Consider the following 21647-nt stretch of genomic DNA (forward strand, 5'->3'; position numbering starts at 1 on the left):
AGGCATCCTTCAAAACACAGCCTTAAAAACACCTATTTCTCTTATTGCCTCATCTAGTTCTGACAATGTCACTGAAAGCATCATGTACTATCAATATAGAAAACTATGACTTGGGTTAAAGATAATAATAAACTCCTCTCAAGGTTAAAACAAGAGTAATATCATTTTGATTTCCCAAGTTTTTCCCAAGTTTCCCCCCTCTAAGATGTTCAAATTGAATAGGATTACAGATGTTTCTGGGTAATAACACTCAACAGATGTGACTATTTTAACAATGCTTTGTTTCATCAATGCAAGTATAATCTTTCATTTCCAATTATTGATGCCCTTCACTTAGACAACTCTCCTTCAAAACATCACCTAAATTACTCCATGTCAATACTTTACTACAGATAAAGATAGTCGGGAGACATAGCGGTTTCTATGCCCATCATGTAGTAGCATACATGAAGTTCTTATATACAATGTTGATATTACATCACAATTTGAAAATTCCTCTAAATGAAAGATCATCCTTGGCTATGTAAGTCAAGAAATTACCTTTTTAAAACCACTCCCAAATATATTCCAAACAGCCTGAGAAACCACTCTATCTTAAAATCAGTATGGTTTGATTTTTAACAATGTTAAGTCAAGTGAAATTTAAAAATTGTTATCAGCTGCTTATAAGAACCAAGTAACAAATAGGATATGGTAAGCATAAGGCTCTTTATCACTGAGTGAATTCTAATGCCTCCCACTTCAAGTCTCCTATCACATACACAATAACCTTGCCACTAAGCTGCTATTCATGCATATCGCTTATCTTCAAACTATTAAAAATGTACCAAGTAAACTAGTAAAAAGTAGGTTTTGCATCATATGCTTTTTGTATTCTGCACAATGCCAATCATAATGTCTTTCTGATAGACTGCAACAGAGAAGTATTTTTTGGATTAAGAATGAAAAAAGCAAACAGTTGTGAGGCACACCTATGACTTTATATGGAAAGAGGAAATAATAGCTTGGTTATAGATAAAAATTCACAGTTGGGCAAATAAATAGACCATTAACTGAGAAAATGGTTCTTAAGTACTTGATTTGAGCTTCAGAAATTCCTTTGTGATGCTAACTAGGTATCCGGTTTTTCATACTTTTGGGAAACATAATGGAATGCCCACTTGTGGTGCCAGATACATGAGGCCTGACTTCCACAGTGAATCTTGGGTCTCCTTGTTTTCTATATGTTAGATTTTCCCCCCTTTCCCCAGAATGTTGAAAAAGCAGCTTACTTCTCTTGGTTTTTAGTGATGATCAGAAAAAGATAAATGTCCAAACTGTTCGCCAAAAATATATCAGACATTATCAAATGAAGTCTCATAATCTTCCTTTAGATCATAAGCAGAACTATGAGACTCTTTTGTCACAAATGATTATAATTTGTGAAGGATTTAAAGACATTGCTTCAGTAGACTTTAAAAAGCTTGTGAGAAAGGGGAAGTTCTGTAATATAAATGCCCTTCCCCTCTGGGGGGCAACCCAGGTCATACTCTAAATCCAGGGAAAGGCAGGCCATTTCAGCTTGAAGGACTTTTCCTCCTCTGACTTAACTGCACTTGCTATTTGTATCATTTTTTTAACCCTTCTCTCCCCAGCTGTGCATAAAGGTGCAGATAATCTTTAGTTCTTCAGATCTTCCTCTCTGTCTTCACAAAGTGGCTACCTAGCAAGTTTTGATTGACATACAGTGGGTAAGCAAGAAAAAATACCACACCATTAAAATTTCAACTTTTACTACTTTTATTTCTTAGTGTTAGATATGGTGAAGTCCAAGTTTCTCATCAAAGAATCAGTATGACAGTATGTTCAGCTCTCTTATTCTTTAATTCTTCATTTTAAAGCTTAATTTCCTTGTAGTTTCAGTAAACAACCTTTTCCACCAGTTCTAATCAGTAGCTCACATCTGTTTTTCTGGTCCCCTGCTCTGCCCTGAGTCATCCTGGTCACCTGCTCCGGTCACCTGCTTTGACCCCTGGTTACCTGCTCTGACCTTCCTGTAACCATCCTTTCCACCAAATTACCCATTCTGCCACTCCCACTCATACCCCTGTTCCCTTTAAAATAGTCAGTCAGTATTAGACTAGACTGTGTGGTCTAACCCTAGCCAATAGGGGAATGACGCAGCAGTAGGTACGACCTCTGTCAGGAATAAGGACCCCTTTTCCTCCCTTGTCCAGGTGTGTGCTCACCATTGTTCCATCTGTGACCTGCACCCTTCTGTAGAAGTAAATTGCCTTGCTGAGGAAATTTGTATTTGAGTGTCACTTCTTTTAAGGCACCGAAAATTTATATATAACATCAGTTTACAGTAAAAACAGATTCTCCTGCTCCTCTAAAAATATTTAAATATTTTACAACGTAAATAATTTATTAAATGTTTTAATAAAAACATTTAATGTTTTTTAATGTTTTAAATAATTTTTAAGACATTAAATTTTAATGTTTTAAACATTTAAAATATTTTTTTAAAATTTAGTTTTTATTAAATTAATTAAAACATTAAAAATATATATTTATTTAATGTTTAAATAATTAAATAAAGGTTTGTGCCTAGAAATGTTAGCTACACTGGAGATAAATAACCTAAAAGATGGGAAAAAAGCTATTGCCTGAACTTTTCAGAACTGTGTTACTTTTAGCATATGTATGCACAATGAGGTGCATTGCCACCTTATTCTTCATGATTCAGAAATATTATAAGTACACCTAATTGTGCATATTTACTTAGGTTGCTAATTTCATAGTTACCCTGTCTCCTGCACTGGGTGATAAGTGGTGGGAACAAGGCACTAGTGGCATCTTTAGTTTAGAGTTGCAGGAAAAAAAACATTGATTTGGAGCTGACCCATCTGGATAGCCTCAGTAAGTGGCTAATTTTCTCATCTAAAAACTGAGAAAAGTGACACTGCATTCCAGATCTGTGATAAGGATTCTCAAAAGTGCAGGTAAAGTACCTTCTACATAGCAGATGCTCAACATACAGCAGCTATCATTATTCCCTTTTATAAATGCTGTTAACAAATACTTAAATGATAGCTCTGCATAGTCCATACTCACCAAGAGGGTAAAGGGAAGAAAATGCTGAATGTCTAATATGTACTTTGTTTTTCTGTAAGTAACAGCAAAAATCAAAGCTGTCATGTAAAATCATTCATTTCTTTTGTGCTTAAAAAACACTTCACTGGAGATAAGCAGGGAGAACAGATAGAGACAGTATACTGGACCATAAGCAAGTATGTACTACTATAATATACTCTGGTTCCCAAGTTCTATATTACTCATAGCAGAAAGGCACACAAAGAAATCTATGAATGGGGGAGCTGCATTTCTTTATGACCTTATTTGAAAGATAAACTCCTTGGGGAAATACAATTTATTCAGATTATCAAGACCCTGCTGTGCAAATCTACAGTCTGGGAGCACACTATGGAGATCAAAAAATATTTACTTTATTCTGTTGGGTATAAAAGCTTTTAATGAATGCATAATTAAGACAAAAAAGTATATACAGCTTTAGAAATTCCACTGCTGAGCCAAGCCATTAATATCCAAGGCACCATACCCAGTAGTGATTCCACCTGTTTCCTATTTTGATTAAAACCTAGTTATAAATCAAGGTATTATGCGACTACCTAACCTGGTGCTGCAGGAAAGGCTGGTACTCCAGGAGTGGAAGCAGCAACATAAAGGGGGCTGGTGTGGATGTGCGGTGAGGGTCTGGCCTTTGGAACAGGTTGAAACAAACCAATAAATAAACATAATCCAAGCCTTTTAATAGCCTTGGGATCAGTTATATAGGAAAAAGTTATCATGTTTATCGTGCATGTGAAGAGCTCTGTGAATTTTCTCAATACTGTCTTAGAGTTGATAGGATAAAATCTAATTGTTACAGAAGAAAAAAATGAGCAATTCATTGACAATGAAGGCCAGATAACTTGTAATATGATAAAAATAACCAAGCTCAGATATTTTTATATCTATAAATGTATAGAGAGATATAGGTATATTTTGTATGTAAATATGGAAATATGTATGGACAACTGTATGTAACTACATATTCATATATTGATATGAATATGTATGTGATACAATTTGATTAAATGAAAACAAAGTATTAGCAGCAATTCAAAAAATACAAGGAAAACTCCAGCATGCTCTAATTTTTGGAGTCTTGCAAGGCCTATTTAAATATATGTATGCTGTATAACACAGGAATTCTACAATTAGGTTACTAGTACGTTTTCATAATCAATTTCATGCATAATACCCAAGGTTCATGAATAATTTCATATTGTTCCTTGAGAAATTTTCTAGTAAGCTAGAAATCTAGTAGGGAGGAAATGAAACATAGCCATCAATCATAACTAATAATTCTGGCCCCAGTCACTAGGTGCTACAAAATGCTGTTTCAAAGTTCACTAAACCTGACTCGGCACATTAGGAGATTGCCAATGAATATGGAATATATAGGGGAAATTTATGTATATATATATTTCTTTTAATTGAAAATAGTTTATCTGAGCAACTACGGTTTTAAAACTAAAATTTCAAAACTATACTTTTTGAACCAGGATAGGCAAAATCAGTTTTAAAACATTTAAAAGAATAGTATAGAATTATGATATATGTCCTTACTTGTTCTAATACACAAAGATTGCTGAAAATTAGCCCAGTACTACAGATTTTAAATCATCCCTCAGTATGTCAATCATAATTTAATAAAGTAGTTTTTTTTAAAATCCCTCACTTACCTACAGACTGTCTTAATCATTATTACAAATAAGAGTGAGAGCTGGAAGTTTTTTTTTGTTTCAGATTTGCATTATTTTGGCTTTTTATATTTTGGATGCTATGAAGCATACATAGCATCAATATTTTTACGTTACTAGGAGGAATTCAAATTTATCTAAATGTTTTATAAATATACTTTCAAAATCTGAATATCAGTGATTTTATAGTCAGGTACTTGATAAAGAGCAGTGTGGCAACAGCATCTAGAGCAGGGGTTCTCAAACTGTGCTCCCTGGTTCAGACATCAGCATCTCCTCAAAACTTGTTAGAATACAGGTTCTCAGGTCCTCCCCAGACCTCCTGAATCAGAAACTCTGGAGTGGCCCAAGCAGTCTATTTTAGTCATCCATTCAGATGATTCCTTGCAAAATCAAGTTTAGGAATCATTACTCTGGAGTATGCATTTCAGTGAAGAAAGGAATGACTCTATCCTGCAAAAAATGTATCCTTGCAGCAAACAAATTGTATGACCTGAGCCCTTCAACTGTGCCTCTGAAGTTGGCAAACATTATATTGAATGTGTGGGACTGAGGCCAGAGTATCTGGAGCCAAGTCCATGACACAGACAAGCAGGCATTTCCTAGGGCCTATAGCATGTGCCCCCGATGTGCAGCAGGAAAAAGGTTGGTAGCGTGCTCTAAAAGATATCTGTGGATAGACAGTGAGAAAGGGGTGGAGAAGTCTCCACCCCTTTCTACGCCTTTCCTTCCTCTGGAAGGAAAGCCAGAGGAAAGAAAGAAAGCTGGAGGGAAGTGAGACACATGAATAGCAATCTCCCGGTAAGGAATAACCCATAATTTTTTCTTTTAAATAAATACACAGTTTTTATGTCCTCTAGTCAGAAAGCATAGGATATCATGCAACTTTATAATCAAAGTTTCTATCGCGGGAGCTCTTATGGCACATGCAGAAGGAATCCAATCAGACAATATGTATTTCTAAGTACCATGCACTAGAGTTAGAGATGAAAGACTTTTCTAATTGTTTCTTGGATTCTGTGTGCCAGGACAGAGAAAGACATTTTGATTATAGAAAGGGCAGGGGAAACAATAAAACAAAATTTTCTGTCTACAAAGTGTCAATGGCATATAATGTGTTGCTTCTGTCAAATCATTATTTTATTATTTATTAAAGTACGATTTCAGTATGATGTTTTCAAATTTCAGGGGCAGAGAGAAAGCGATGGTTCATTTAATTATTTGTGACTTCTAAAAACCAATATATGCATTTCAGCAAAATCAAAGTATGTTTTACGGAATGGTGATTACTCCCGCAAAATTTCAGGAACAGGCTGTCCAATAAGTTGTCAATTTGAAGTAGGTAACAAAGTTGGTGACATTTCCAGAAATGAGGGAAGACAGAGGTGAGGGTTTGGTAGGAGGAGAACTGTGGAATTAATAGAGGAATTCACAAGTGAAGCATCACATTATATCGGCTCTGGTTTATACAGCACTCGCTGATGTAGGATACTGTATTGTAAGATACATTGCATGTACCATCTCATTGATCTTCAACATCTCTAAGAGGTAGGCGGTATATAGGATACCATATCTATATTTCACAGTTGAGGAGTCAGGGGGCAAAGAGGTTAAGTAACTTGTCTGACGTCACACAACTTTGGGACATAAACTTATGTCATGAGGAGACAGATTAGTAAATTAACACCAAAAATATGGTGTGATCCGCCTCCCAGAAGATTGCCCATAATTAAAGAAGAGGAGAAAATATAATTCCAACTGGGTGGATGGACCAGGCAACTCTGGAAGAGGAAACAATGTGAGCCAATTACTTGAAGGTTAAATAGGAATTCAGAAGGTGAGAAAGTGAGGAAAAAATAATCCACAGCAAAGGAGACTTCATATGAAAAAGTTTAGGTATAGGGAAATGCACAAAGTTCACAATGACTGTGGAACAGGCATTGCACATGGGTAGTAAATTGTTAAAAAAAAAAAAAAAAAAGCTAAAGAGATAGCATATTTCACAATAAAGACAGGCCTTGTGTGCCAAATTAAAAGGAGTGAACCTCATCCCAAAGACTGTGTGAACCATATTCATCATAATGAATAATTTTAAGCAAGAATATAACATGATCAGGTTATGATTTTTTTAAAAAATCAATCAAACAGAATTTTTCATGGATTAAAAAAAAACTTTTCAAAATCTATCAAATGGAATTTTGGAGGGGGTACTGGAGTGAGGCCAGAGGGAAGGCAGGTTCATCAGCTAGCAAGAAGTTTCTTTAGTGCAGAAAATAAGTAATATGGATCTGAATGAAGACAGCAGTAGAGAAAAGAGAGACAATAAGAGAGATTTAACAAGCTAAGGGAGTAGAGCAGAAAGGTCTCTGTGTCAGTGTATGTGGGGCTCAGGGAGATGGGTGCTTCAACTGGCTTGGATTCACACTCATAAAGGTCACATGCCTGTGAAATATCCAAGCCAAAGTGTAGACTAGGCAGCTGGCTTGGAGCTAAGACAAGCTGTTTATGGGGTAGAGTAAGAATAGGGTACATTTTAGAGACAAGAACGAGAAAGGACATGGTTCTGCCATCAAAAGATGGAAAGCTAGCTTGGATTTTAGGGAAAGAAATTGTTTTGTGGGCCAGACAAATAACTTAGATTGTACAGTATTGATTAGCATTAGACTACAGGCAGGGGGCCCAGCTGAGTTATTGTACAGCAGTCCAGAAAAAATAGTCCCGACCTGAATGATGTCAATGACAATGAGGAGAAAGAGAAGGCAGCACATTTGAGAATGATTTAAATGGCTAAACCAACACTATTTGGTGGAATTCATGAGGTCTTGGCAGAGTATAAGATTATGCCAAGGTTTAGGTGACTAAAAAGATGATGGTACCTTAACAAAGCCAGGGAGGAGGTGCAGGTGTGTGAGTTTTGCAAAGGTGAATTTGGGAGGTGTGTGGAAAATCAAGTGAAATGCCGGCTGGACATGCAAGGCTGGAGCTCAGGAGAGGTGGCTGGAGTCAGTAACCCCTCCACACATGCATGAAAAAGAACAACAGTGAGCAGAAAGGAAGGGTGTCCACACCGAGCTCCCTGAGGCATAGTCAAGGAGCTAATGGAAGAAGACGTGTAAAAGAACTGAAAAGGAGTAGGAGGAGCATAGGAGAGAGCCCCTAGAAAGAGAGGTGCAAGAAAGGATGCAGCTCCTAGTGTCTAAATGCTGTAGAGGCATCACATTAGGATACCACAAAGGCCTCCTGCATCAGACGATAAGGAGGCTTTGGTGACCTTTGTTGAAAGAACTTTTGAGGAGTAATGGAGACAGAAGACTGAGTTCAATGGGCTGAAGAATGAACAGGATATAAGGAGTGCATACACTGGGTACAGGTGTGTAGTGAGGGCAAGGAGCAGCTGCGGTAATGAGAGATGAAGAGCGTATCCTGCCTTATTGATCCTATTTATAAGCTGAAAGCAAAGTGCCATAAAGTAGGAGAAATCAAAACCACAGGAAACACAGGGTGTAACTGATGGAATAAGGAGCAGAAAGGTGGTTTAGCTTCAGGGAAGAGGTGAGACATTTCACCATGACTAGAAATATTTACAAATGGGTGGGTGGGAGAAGAAATTTCTCAAATGAAACATAGATCTTCTCTTACACACCCCTCACCAATTTCCAAGTATTTTGTTTTGATTATTGATTCTGAACTCTAGCATGAATAAAATAATGGAAACATTTTATTTTTAAGAAGAAAAATGCATGCTGAAAGTGATTTTAAAATCACCCAGCTGACAACAGTTAGCTTAGATTTGAATGACTAATATTATTAGTGAATTCTTTCAAGAGATATTCTTCCAAAAGAATCTTTTTCCTCTTTAAAACCTCACAAACAAAGAGATACAGTCAACCCTACATTATCCACATAACAGATTAAAATGCTGAAATGACTTCCCTGGCCAGCCAGTGTGCCTCTGGGCTGTTGCGTCCTGACATCCTTTAGTGTGGGCTTAGGGAATAAAAGCCAATATAATACCATATAAAAAAAATTAATTGGGACCCTAAAATGGCTACTGCAGATCTTATGATGCATTTCAGAGCCAAATATGAATGTTATTTGGCAAATATGATATTCTGAATTACCCATGCCAGATAGCAAATACTCTTGATTAGAACAAATAATTACTAGTTGGCTATGATTTAATAGGTCTCATACATTTCCACCCCTTTTGATCATTTTCACTGATTAAAAATAATCCAAAAGATTAAACCACTTGTAATATGTTTTCCAAATTTTGTACTTTAACTTTCTCCAACACAAGAGTCTCAGCTCTAGTGAACTATGGAACAACACTCAGTGCATTTGATTATGGTTATATTAAATATATATGTTAGTACCATCATTTGTCTAATGTGGAAAAAAATGGTTCAGTGTTGGAGAAAAATGAACACAAGTTACAACTTCTCTGCAATCTTGAGGATAAGTTATTGTCTTCAGAACATCCACTATATATTATGTATTTAGGTGATACTCTTAATATAATAATTAAAATTATAATACATTGTTTAGAAGAAAAAACTTCCTATAAGTCATTGTAATATTACTTGGTTAAAAAATGATAATCTATTATAATACAGTATAATATGTGTGAGTGTCAAATTTAATCCCTAAAGAAAGTATTTTTAACAAAAAAAATGTATTCAGTTGGCAAAACTAATGAAAGGCTGGTAGTATATTTTTCCTACTATAAAATTTCAATATTTAAAAAGCAGAGAAAAATTACTGAATGAAGGCACCTTTCAATCCCTCAGTACATAATGAACTCCCATGATGCAATGGGAGGGAGGGGATAAGGCATTAAATCAGTAAAAGGTGTGATCCCTCTGCTCGAAAGCCCCACAGTGTACCTGGAGGTGGCGAGACATTTTCCAACCACATTAAACCATGTGCAGAATGATGGGAAAACAGCACTCAGGTACCTTCAGCGCTGGTGTAGGTATTTCAAGAATCTAGTGCTTCTCAGAATTCAAAGTGGAAAAATAGTTTTCACCATTGGTACAAAAAAAGGAACAAAGTCACCCAGAATTCTCCTTAACTTCCTCTTGAGAGAATAGCATTTTTAAAACCTTTGTACCTTAACTGAAGAGAGAAAATAACTAATTCTCACTGTAGACCACTTAGTGTAAAATTTAATGAACACAAGGGATGCTGAATAAACATCAGTCACAGAGAAGGAGATTTAGGGCAGGACTCCTTCTCCCTCCTGTTCCCTTTATGTTCCTCCTTGGCTTCTGAGTGATGAATAGTAAGAATTTGGGCTCTGCTTTACTAGCTGATCTACATGTGCACACTGTAAACAGAACAACGCCTTCAATCTGGGGAAATGATCTTTCATGCTGTAATAAAAAGAAAAAAAAAATGCAACAGATCCCCCCCGCTCCCCGTTTCCCTTACAATGATAAAATGCTCTACCTATAGCCCTTGCGTTCCAGCCTCTCACATCCCAGCAGCACGCCTCCTCTTGCAGGTCACGTCTTTCACATAAAAGTGCTAAACTAATGCTGCTTAATGACAAATTAATGTCCATGAATAAAAAATACACCTCTAATAGCATAGAGTAATTTGCCATTACAATATCATCATTGGACATGCCCCTGGTTTAATACGATGTATTTAATTCATAACCTAATGAGTGATATATAAAAAGAGGGAGATGAACCCTGCAATTACATTTATGTGAGTCTGTCACCTTATTTGTAAAACCTTAAAGTCATTTACATTCAAATTAGAACAAATGAGTGATTTCACAAAGTGTGCTGATAAATGACCACAGCAGCCCAAGACAAAACTGTATTTCCTGTGAACACATTAACAGTTTCCTACTATATGTTAAAAATTACAATGTATATTGCCCAGTGTGGTGTGAATAATGACTTTTTTACTGATTAGGTCAGAAGACTAATATGTAGAAAAATAAATAATTTTTCTTTTCATTTTTTCTGATTTTTGCTTTAAATTAACTACTGAATTCTGGTGGATTCACACTGCCACCTGCTGTCTAGCAATAGATATCAGACCTATAGTCCTATCAAAAAGGGAGTTGTATATTCAGTACTTTGGTGGTTTTATTTGGAAAGTCTACATGATGGTTCTTTTTTTCAATATATTTAGATTGCATATTATGATAAAGATAATGATACTTGGTGATCATAAAGAAAGCTTGTTAATAAAACAACATAATATATTTGGGAAAGGTGATACAAAATGTATAAACTTTGTTTTTTGGAATGCTAACTACAAAAAAAGAAACACCATCAAAGCTTCTGATGCATCACTTGCAGGAAATGTAACAGGAAGTTCAGTTGCCAGTGTTTCTTATCTTATGGCATCGTGCATCAGCAGAGGCGAAGGACTCTGTGTGTGTGTGTGTGTGTGTGTGTGTGTGTGTGTGTGTGCGTGCATGTGAAATTTTCCCCACTCCTACCCTTTGGTAAAATCTAAAGGGGACTGAGAAGATGTGCCTGCCACTGAGGATCTCCACCAGTAAATCTTCTCCCCTAATGGCAAGTCCCAATATGAAAAGTCTGCCTTAAGGTCCAGAAAAAGCAGGCTAGGAAAAGCACTATGGCTGGAGATGAGGCTAGGGAGGAACAGGCCTGGACTTGAAGATGAGGCTAAAGACTTCTGTTGGTGAAATAATCCACCTGCATGATGATCAGGGTAGCTAAGGAAAGTTTTCAAGCCAGATCAGCGTCCTAGTTCTGAATTTAAGTTTCTTCATCTGTAAAAAGAAAAGAATACCCACCTGTATGAAGGGGTGACTTAACAGTGAAAATGTGAGTCCCTGAAAACACTCAGCGTGGATAGACCCTCAATATATGTGGTTCCCTTTCCTGGGAAAGCTAGTGATGCTCTGGGGACCATGGTTTACCACAGACTGAGGCTAGAAACAAGCACACTGCTCAGAGGGGACTATATCCTATAAGCAAGAATAGTGGGAGCCTAAAGAAAGGCAAAAACACTCCACACCCCATCAATTAGTGTCAAGTTCATTGCCCAGCTTTCCCTTATTCCCATAAACATGCTTTGAGAACCCATGAGAAGGTTAATTAGGGGGCTAATTCAATAGCTGTCCTCATGGACACAGAGGAGCACTGCTCCTGCAATTTAGGGTTCCTGCTCTCAGCAGCCTGCCAGAGGAAATGCAAGAGAAAGTAGCCCACATAGTGCCAGGTGTCCCTTTCCCTTTCAGGAGGGCAGCAGCACCATTTACATGTTCAGAGGAACTGCAGGCCAGTGAGGCTCAGGGAGCTTCCATCAAAGGTTCTCCTTGGACATACTTTGTAATGAGCCCTAGAGGTCAATGGGATATTTGAGCAGGCCTTCCCTTCACTCCTCTGGCAGAGAAACCAAAGAAAGAATGACATTTTAAGAACAACAAAACAATGCCAGGCATCTTAGTGAAGAGAGTGGTTTCAAAAACTCCTAGTTGACAAAGAACCACACAAAGATGGGGAATGTATCAGCATTGATTGATGGGGCACAATTTCTGGGTACATTTTAAACACTGGCAATTTTTCACATTAACAAAATGTTATTTTTATATATTCAATCAAATAGTCCCACATTAAATTAAAAATCAGTTGAACAATATTACCGAAAAATAGCAAATAAATATAGCTATGAGACTATAGCAAAATATAAAAGTAGATTCAATTGACCCTGTCTTTGATTTCTATAATCCTAAGGAAGGATTATAGAAAGGAAGGAGAAGGGTATATATTTTTAAAAGGCTGAAATAAGGGTATATGATTTTGGTATTCATATAGTCAAAGTTTCCATCTACAAGTTTGACATCTTGCAATAATCACAGATAAAAAGAAAAAGTAAACTTACATGACAAAATGAAAACATTTGTGAAAAGACAGTGAAAGTTTCAACCACTATTCAAGAAGCCTGAATAATAACTGTCCACAAAATATATCTGTAGGCATGCTATATTTTTACCTCGGCAAAATAATGAAATGTAGAAGTTAAATTCCAAAGTATACAAGTCACTTAGTATCTCAACAAATCACCTATCTGACGAGATGGGGAAAGTACCCATGAACGTTTACTGTTCATCTGGGATTCTCACTTACAGAAAATTACAGGCTTAGGTATACCCACACACCCATGCATGTACACACCGCTTATAATGTGCATCATGATAACTAACACTGTATCCAAACTGTGTCAACATACATCCCTGATTACTATCTGCCACGGGGAAAGTGAATCAGGTGATGATGCATGAAGCCCAAGTTGTAATATTTGATGTAGAAATGTCAAATAAAAGTAATTTCAATTTCACAAGTCAAACACACACTTCTGAAGTCTTATAACCTTTCTCCATGATTCCCATTTGCTACAGGCAGAAAGGGATTAAAAACAGCTTTCCCATACCACCTAACAATATCGAGGGGAAAGAAAGGAAAATAAGGTAAAAAAGTGTTAACCATTTACTGTTAGATTAAATGTGCTGAGATAATCATAAGAATTCCATCTACTGTATTTGAATTTTCCTCAGGTGAATATGGCTGACCTTACTCACACTGTCTCCCTGGAAAGTGATGGTTCCTATTTTCCAGGGTTGCTGGGAAGATTAAATAAGATGCTAGGTGAGCATGAGCTTTGTAAACTACCTAACAGGTAACAGAAGTCAATGATAAAAGTATATATTTAAAATTAGAGAAAATGATTTAAAAGGAAAATAAATTAATTGGGCAGGAAAACAAAAGTCATCTGCTCACTAATATGTCATATGCACAAAGACAGCAGAATTAAATTGTGTGGTGACTTTATCATTTCTTCAAATTAATTTTGTAATGGTATAATAAATGCAAGTGAAGGTGACACCAGTGGGGGAAATGGGAGGATCCTAAAGTTGGAAATTAGTTAGTAATGCTCTGCAAAGTCCAAAAGACTCATAGCCATGCTGTCTGCCTAAGATGCCCCTTAGACTCCTACCTAACAAGGAGTTTTCATCCAAGAAAGAAATGGTCTTTGGAATCAGAAAATCCTACCAACCATATTACCTCAGGCAAGTTGGATACAGTTTGAGTCTCTGATTTTTTAAATCTATAAAAATCTGCAAAGTTATCGTGAGGACTGAATGTGAAACAATGGTGAATACACAGTCAGTGGTTGGTGTTCAGAAGTTTTATCTCCCTCCTTCTCAGGGAGCCTTTCCTGACCAGCAAATCAGGGGAAGAATGTGCACATCACTCATCCCTTCTCCAGCATTTACTGCCTGGGAAGGTAACATGGTAATTAATTACATAGGACTTTGTGATTTACTAGATACTGTTACTGAAATCTTCAATGACTATTAGTCTTTTCTTACATTTGTGATTATTTCCATAACCAGACAATATTGCTTTGGACTAGGACTCCTTTCAGTGTCACCTCCTCAGTCCCCTATAGAGAACCCTGCATGTGGTCCCTGAGTTAATTGGCTGCTCGAGGGTCTTGGGGACCTAAGGTGGGCAGGAGAGTGGAGGAAAACTCCCACTTCCGTAACTGGATGCAAGAGCTGCAGCTGCCCTCCTAGGAGCCTCCCAGTTAGTGTCCTGGAGAAACTCTACTGCCACAGCCCACACTCCACCCCCACTTTACCTGTCATTCAGCTCCAGTTGGTGAGGGACAGCTTATGACTGTGGGGAAAGGAATGTGAAGGGTGTACGAGCAGGATGCAAGCTCACGTACCTGGATGAGATAGTGGGAGCATAAATTGAGAAGCTCCAACAGCTGTAGGTGACTGCCTGCTGCTAGCACATCCTGGATCACACCTGGCTCCAGTAGAATCTGTTTTTTTAACAAAAAGAAAACTATCAGTTACACTTAAAATATAATACTGCTTACTATGTAGATATACCATAGTATACTTAAATTGCTGCTTTACATACTGTATTTCAATTAACACTGTTCCTTTTCACGGAAGTCAGTTCTTCTCTTCCTGTTCTGGTTAATGAGTTGTGACCCTTACTCTAACAGCTGATTTTCTCTTTACTGCATGTGCTGATATCATTGTGGTGTGTGAAGCTCTGCACTTAACTACTTATTTTTTTTAGGAGGTTATAAATATTTTCAAAGAACAACATAACCCTCTTAAAATTCAGTTTGTGATGTAATTATAAGATACGAAAGAACTGAGTTTTTCAAAGTATATTTCAGAATTTGGCTCTTTAGTAGACCACAGAAGCAGGTATTTTAGGGAAAGGGGCATATGTTTCTCCTTGCCATATGAGACCAGAGGTGGATATTACTCTATTTTACTTCTAAGTCCTACAACATTTAACTTCATCCATAAACTTCCATTTTCCTCTTTCTCTGTCCCAGATTCTCTTATTGTTTCTATTTAAAATAAAAGATGTTCAACTAACAATTTCAGAATACAAAGATATCACATAGAGGTAAGACCTTCCAAGTATGCTGGTGATATCAACACTTCACTTTATTTAGTTAAGTCCAATTATTTACCTGCTGCTGCTAGCTCTTGAGCAGCTGATCAGGGCTGGAAAAAGGCACATGACCATGTTGACAAAATTTGCATGCATTAGTGCCAGGGGCAAGGAGGCCTTTAGTGCTGCCCTGACCCTCCATTTTAAATCATTTCCCCAGCCCAGTGTTTCCAGAATTCTGGTCTCTGGACCAGCAGCATTGGCATCACCTAGGTACTTATGAAACTGCAAACTCTTGGGTGCCTCCCAGACCTCCTGAATCAGAAAGTTTCAGGGTGAGGGAACTAGTGTTTTAACAAGTGTCCTGAGTGGCTCTGATGCACAGGACGCATGAGCAACACTCACTGGTCAATTCACCTTTCCACTCTACTACTTCACCACACTCCTTTCTCAAGCCTCCAACTCCTCCTCTGCCTCCAGATTTTCACTTCATGGTCTTTGAAAACTTCTTACCACCAAATCTACCAACGCATCTACCTGCATCTGTATCAGTACCTTTTGCTCTTCCCAACAATCTGCTTGTATGCTTGATCCCAACCCCTTCTGCCTGCAATCCTCCCTTTTGTTCCTGCATCACTATAGGTTCTCTTTCTACTGGATGGAGCCTCAGGGTCATGCTTGACTCTTGTTTTCCTTAGGCCTTATACCTAATCCATCCGCCAGTCCTATTGGCTCTATCTTAAATAGTTTCAAAATCCAATCACTGCTCATGACTTCCATCGTCACAGCTTTAGTCCAATCTACTCCTCTTCCTACACTTAACCGTAATCAACTCCTAACTAGTTGCACTGTTCTTTCCTTTATCCCCTCACACTATTGGAATATCAACCAAACTGGTTCTTTAAAAACACAAATGAAATCATTTTATGAAATCAGATTTTATTCAGAACTTTCTGATGACTTTCCTTCTCATTAAAAATAAAATCCAAAAAGTCTTGACTATAACCTAAAAAGTTCTTGAATATGCTGAGCACCTTGGTGTTTACAACTAGCTGTTTGCTCCACCTGGGTCACTCTCTCATATCCTTCAGATACCGCCTTACCTGAGATGCCTCCCCTGACCATCCTGTGTAGAAGAGTAACCCACCCCTGAACAGCCACTATTCCCTAGCTCCTAACTTTTATTTTTCACCATAGTGCTTGCCACCTCACATTATATATCTTTTTGCCTATTTACTTATTTTTCTCTGCTCACTATAAGTTTCAGGAGAGCAGGGACTTAGTCTGTTTTGTATCCCCAGCACTTAGAACAATGTCCAGCACACATAGCTGTTGTTCACTATTCATGAAGTTAGTTAATAAAAATACTGATGAATTAATTGATCTCTACACATATTTTTATGTTAGAATAAATTTTAACTAATTTTATTAACCAATCTAAAGAAAGAAAAAAAAAGAACTCTACATTTCTAAACTAGCAAGTAAAGAAGTGAAAACGTTAAGCAAATATGGCAAAACTACCAACAGTCATCTTGTTCTGAAAAATCTTTATAGCTCCTTTTCCATCTAGTCAAAAAGAGAAACCCGGATTTCTACAACTCCTCAAGGAAGGAGGCTTTGACTGACATTCAGGAAATTAGTGCAGCTCCCATAAGAGGAGCAAGGATGTCGTATAGTCTTGCAGAAGAGGCATGGCCTAAGGAGCAGAACGGGGAATAGAGGGATTAGAAAGGTTGGTTTTAGCCTTTAAATCCTGTCAGTTGCGCTCATTTCACACAACTGGCATTTGTGATAACCTCCAAGGCTCACTAATAGCAAACACAAAGACAGAGATCATAGAGAGACAAGATGAATATTCCATAGCATGTGTTACACGTCCAGCAGGCTGACTTCCAGAAGCCTGCCCATCAAAAACCCATCCGGGGATTGTTTTTGTCCTTTTTTATTTTTTGTTTTGCAGTTTTTTTCCTTCCACTCATTATAAGTTTTTCTAAAATATGCTTTAGCACAGAAAATCTCTAAGTGCTTTTAAAGGGTTGGATAAAGAAACCCCACCAGGAGAGCCGTTCTCACTTATGGAAACAGAACCAGTGTTTGCAAACCCCACTGTACTGGAGGCTTTTAATTCAGCTTTGTTGCTCTTTGGTGACCGGCTGTTCTAATATAATTTTCTAGGGAATTTATGTTTGGCCAGTAATAAAAACAAAGGTCCAATCTCCTCATGATTTACAGTGTGGTGAATTTATCTGGCATCTGCCTTGAAGGACTAGCCAAAAGAACAACCTCCACAGAAAAAAGGGATCTCAAACACACAGGTTTATGGAGGACAGCTAAGACAGCTGCATTTAACTTCTGCCAAGCATTGTATTTAGGTATTTCAGAAACATGCCCATCAACATGTAGTCTGACACTCAAACCAGGACCAGATAGGAAGAAGGGTCACTCAAGGACCACCTGCAGGAAGGAAGGGATGTTCCCTGAGATATGGAAGCACACAGGGTGGGAATAGGAGCTAATGTGCTAATGTGAGTGGCCTGAACATCCAGTCACTCATCAGTCTGGAGGAGGATATCTCAGCTAGGAGCATAAACAGTGGACAAGACAAAATGTCTTAAAAACAAGAGATCAAGGAAATGCTAGATGCATAACGCCAAGTGGTCCAGAATGCAGTGGGGGGTGGGGGGAGGGAAACCCTAAAATAAGCCAAACTAGGCTGGGCATTGACTCTAACCTCAATGGTGCTCACCTGCTTGGGTGGAGCTCATCTGTAGAGCTGGGGCTTCTCCAGATTTACAAACAGGTTTTGATGCAACCAGAGGCAAGCTTAGGTGGGGCATGAATGTCTCTTGTTCACAGGCCCATCTGTAAAGAGGATTCTTTCTCTGCCTGACCTCCAGGTGGAAGAACACAAGGGGCTGTTCTCGAATGAGGGAGCTGGACAGTGCTAGTGGGGAGATCACTTCTAGCCTCACCTCACCAAATAATGAGATGATCACATCTCATTACTTGGGTCTGGCCCAGGAGCCTCTCCTGCCCCTTGTAGCAGGCAAGGTCATATAAATGAGGAGAGGGCCACGGCTGATCCCAATTCCAAATGCTGAAACTACACTCATTTGGATGGGGATAAGAACCGACCAGTGGCTGTACTTAGGGTGACAGAATGGTGTGACAAAGTAATAGTCTAAAAGGGCAAGAGAAGGGTATGGGTACCTGGTAAGAGAAATTATGTCAGAATTCAGTCATGAGGTGGCCCAGTTACCCTCCTGGTAGGAGGCACTCTTGAATACTCTGCCAATATGTCCTCTGGTCACCAATCCAAGCAGGGTTGGTAGTAGACAGGTTAATTTGCATAATCCCCAACAAAGGCCCTTTAAACTGCATAAAACTGGGACTCCTGGTCCTCAGGAAGAATATGGGGCCAGCAACTGGTGAAAGAGGAAGGGAATGGGACCTGAGGGAGATTCTGTGCATGGGATGATACATGGGCCACATCAGTCAGTGCCCACACCTCACTGGGGGGGTTCTGGGAGGGTGGAGCTGGGATTGAGCAGTGGGAGCAGGGACAGCCCACAGTCCCCAGGGTGTCCCTGCCCCTCCTTCTTCAGCTTATCCTCCTCATAAGGTGTCCATTCTCTCAACTCTGTCTTCTTTTTCTCTTTATTTTCCCTTTCCCTTTTACCTTGCCTCTTGGATTGGTGGCTGGTAGGGACTGCCTTTAACAGCCATAGTAAGTCTCAGTGTGACCTTTTTTTCCTGCCTGTGAACAAGTAAGTTGGCATCTTCAGAAAATTTTGTATCTTCAGGTCTTCAAAGCTATCTTCTTCATTTTTTGCACAAGAAGATTTTAAAATTACTTACTTCTTGGTTTATGTGCTTAAGGATTTGAGCATGTTAAAGTCAGATAACTAAGGTCTATAATAAACACATATACAATGTGCACACATGAACAACACACTTTTGCAAGCAAAATAAGCACATGTACAACTGCAGATTAGAGTGGTCTAATATTATTTATGAGAATAAATGAATATATTTCCTCCTTTATATTTTGTTTCTTTGGGTTTTTTTCCTGTATAGTATTACAGGATGGCAAATTATCAGAATCTTGAACTTATAATCATCAAATGAACTGGATACAACAGCATAAATAGCTTTTAAATGATCATATATTCAAAACATATAAAATCTTTTGCATAAAGTTCTTTATGACAGAATTCTTACAGATGGAACATGAAACGTAAGATCTAGCTAGCTATGAGAAATTGCCACCAATCTAGTTTTAGTTTCAAAACCACTGCACTAAGGACTTTTTATCCACAAGGTGGCACCCATTTAAAGGAAAATAATTTTCTAAATTGAATCATACACTGCACATCTATATCTGACACCTTAAGTTTATTTTGAAGAAAGGAAAACATAGTTCAAGTAAGGATAATAAAACACATGAATTCCATTTTCTAAATGTTGTGATCATATTGGGAAATGTTCATAAATATGTCTGTTGAAATGCTCCATCTGAGCAATACTGGCTAGAATTCAGTAGTTCTCCATAAATCAGAGAGTTCAAACTTTTGAGGCCTGTATTTGGAAACCCTCACCATGTAGCTAGTCTCTACACTCAGTCAATACCTTGCTCTCCATCCTCAATGTCTTCCTCATTTCTTCAATCTCTGTATGTCAAAACCTACTAATTCTTCAAGCTCCAGTTCTAGACGCGCTCCCTATACAAAGCTTGGCAAGATCTTCTCCTATCTCAGCCTCAAGCTGGAATTAATCTCCTGGATCTTCACAGATGTCTGGTGAACTAAGCCCATGCGTTCTAGGTCATGCCGTCTCATTTCAAATCCTGGCTCCTACACTTGCTGACAGAATGAACTTGGGAGAACAGCTCCACTCCAGGTGCCTCAGTGTCCTTATCTGTACAATGAAAGTCATGATTTCCACCTCGAGAACTGGTTTTATGAACCAAGGAAATGCTTGTGTATCGTTACAGTTGTGTGTGTCTATATGTAATAAAATGGCTTGCACAAATATGAGGGTTATTTTTCCAATAACATTTGGATTAGGCAGCTTAGAGTGGCAACTAACCAGCCTCCTTTTATTTTCCTGCTTGGCAAATCCTAGGCTGTGGTTTCATGGTCTCAAATTGGCTGTCATACATCCAGACATTGCATGTACAGTCAAAGCAGAAAGAAAAGAGAGGGCAAAGAACAAAAAACTTTCCTCAGCTGAGTCTGGCAATGTTTGTTAGAAAAATAATAGATTTCCTACAAACACCTACAAAGACTCCCATTTACATCTCATTGGCTGGGTTGTTACACATAGCTATAAAAGAGCCTAGGAAATTAAGTTTTTATGACTAGATGCACCATTGTCCCAAATCAAATTAGAGTTCTATATAAAGAGAAAAGAGGAAATGAATATTGGGTAGGCAATCAGGGCATTTGGCCATGGGACTTAGCACATATCTGTATGAGGAAAACTACAAAATTGGTTACAGAAATCAAAGAAAAACTAAATAAATGGAAAGATGGTTCATGTTTGTGGATAAAAAGACTCTATATGAATTTGTATATTCAATGTAAATCTCATTCAAAATCCCACAAAGTTATTTTTTGTGTATTAACAAACAGAGTCTAAGGCTTATATGAAGAAGCAAAAGACTCAGAATAGCCCATCCAATATTGAAGAACAAATTTGGAGGACTGACAATACCTGCCTTGGAGACTTACTAAAAAAACTACCATTATATCAAGACAGTGTGACACTGGCAAAAGAAGAGAGAAACAGATCAATGGAATAGAAAACAGAGCTCAGAAACAAACTCATATAAATATGGTCAATGAAGGAGCATAGGTAATATTATAGATAATATAACAATAATGGATAAAAGATAGTCTTTTCAAGAATGGGGTTGGATCAATTGGACACTCACATACAGAAAAATAAATCTAGACACAGCTCTCAAACCCTTCACAAAAATAAACTCAAAATGGATTGCAGACTTAGATGTAAAATGCAAAACTAGAAAACTTCTACAAGGTAACACAGAGGAAGATCTAGATAACTTTGGGTATGGCAATGACTTTTTAGATACAACACCAAAAACATGGTCCATGAAAGACATAATTGATAACTTGGACTTTATTAAAATTAAATGCTTCTGCTTCATAAAATACACTATTAGGAGATTGAGAAGACAAGCCATTGGCTGGGAGAAAATATTTGCAAAAGATACATTTGATAGGCCGGGCACGGTGGCTCAAGACTGTAATCCCAGCACTTTGGGAGGCCGAGGTCGGTGGATCACGAGGTCAAGAGATCGAGACCATCCTGGTCAACACGGTGAAACCCCGTCTCTACTAAAAATACAAAAAATTAGCTGGGCATGGTGGCGCGTGCCTGTAATCCCAGCTAC

General features: G+C 38.0%; 1 protein-coding gene across 5 annotated transcripts in view; it reads right to left on the minus strand.

Moving 5' to 3' along the window:
* KLHL32 (kelch like family member 32) overlaps positions 1–21647 on the minus strand; it is a 170529-nt gene that overhangs the window by 61136 nt on the left and 87746 nt on the right. For 4 of the 5 annotated variants that reach the window (XR_001821882.2, XM_017518958.2, XM_017518962.1 and 1 more), the window contains one exon: positions 14535–14633. The exons of the other annotated variant lie outside the window; for it this stretch is intronic. Coding sequence is in view for 2 of the 4 variants with exons in the window: in XM_017518958.2 (XP_017374447.1) it covers positions 14535–14633 (99 nt within the window). In the remaining 2 variants the exon portion in view is untranslated. The remainder of the gene's footprint in view (positions 1–14534; positions 14634–21647) is intronic. 5 annotated transcript variants of the gene reach the window in all.

This window comes from Cebus imitator, unplaced genomic scaffold (genome assembly GCF_001604975.1).
Source record: "Cebus imitator isolate Cc_AM_T3 unplaced genomic scaffold, Cebus_imitator-1.0 Scaffold717, whole genome shotgun sequence".
NCBI classification, from domain to species: Eukaryota; Metazoa; Chordata; class Mammalia; order Primates; family Cebidae; genus Cebus; species Cebus imitator.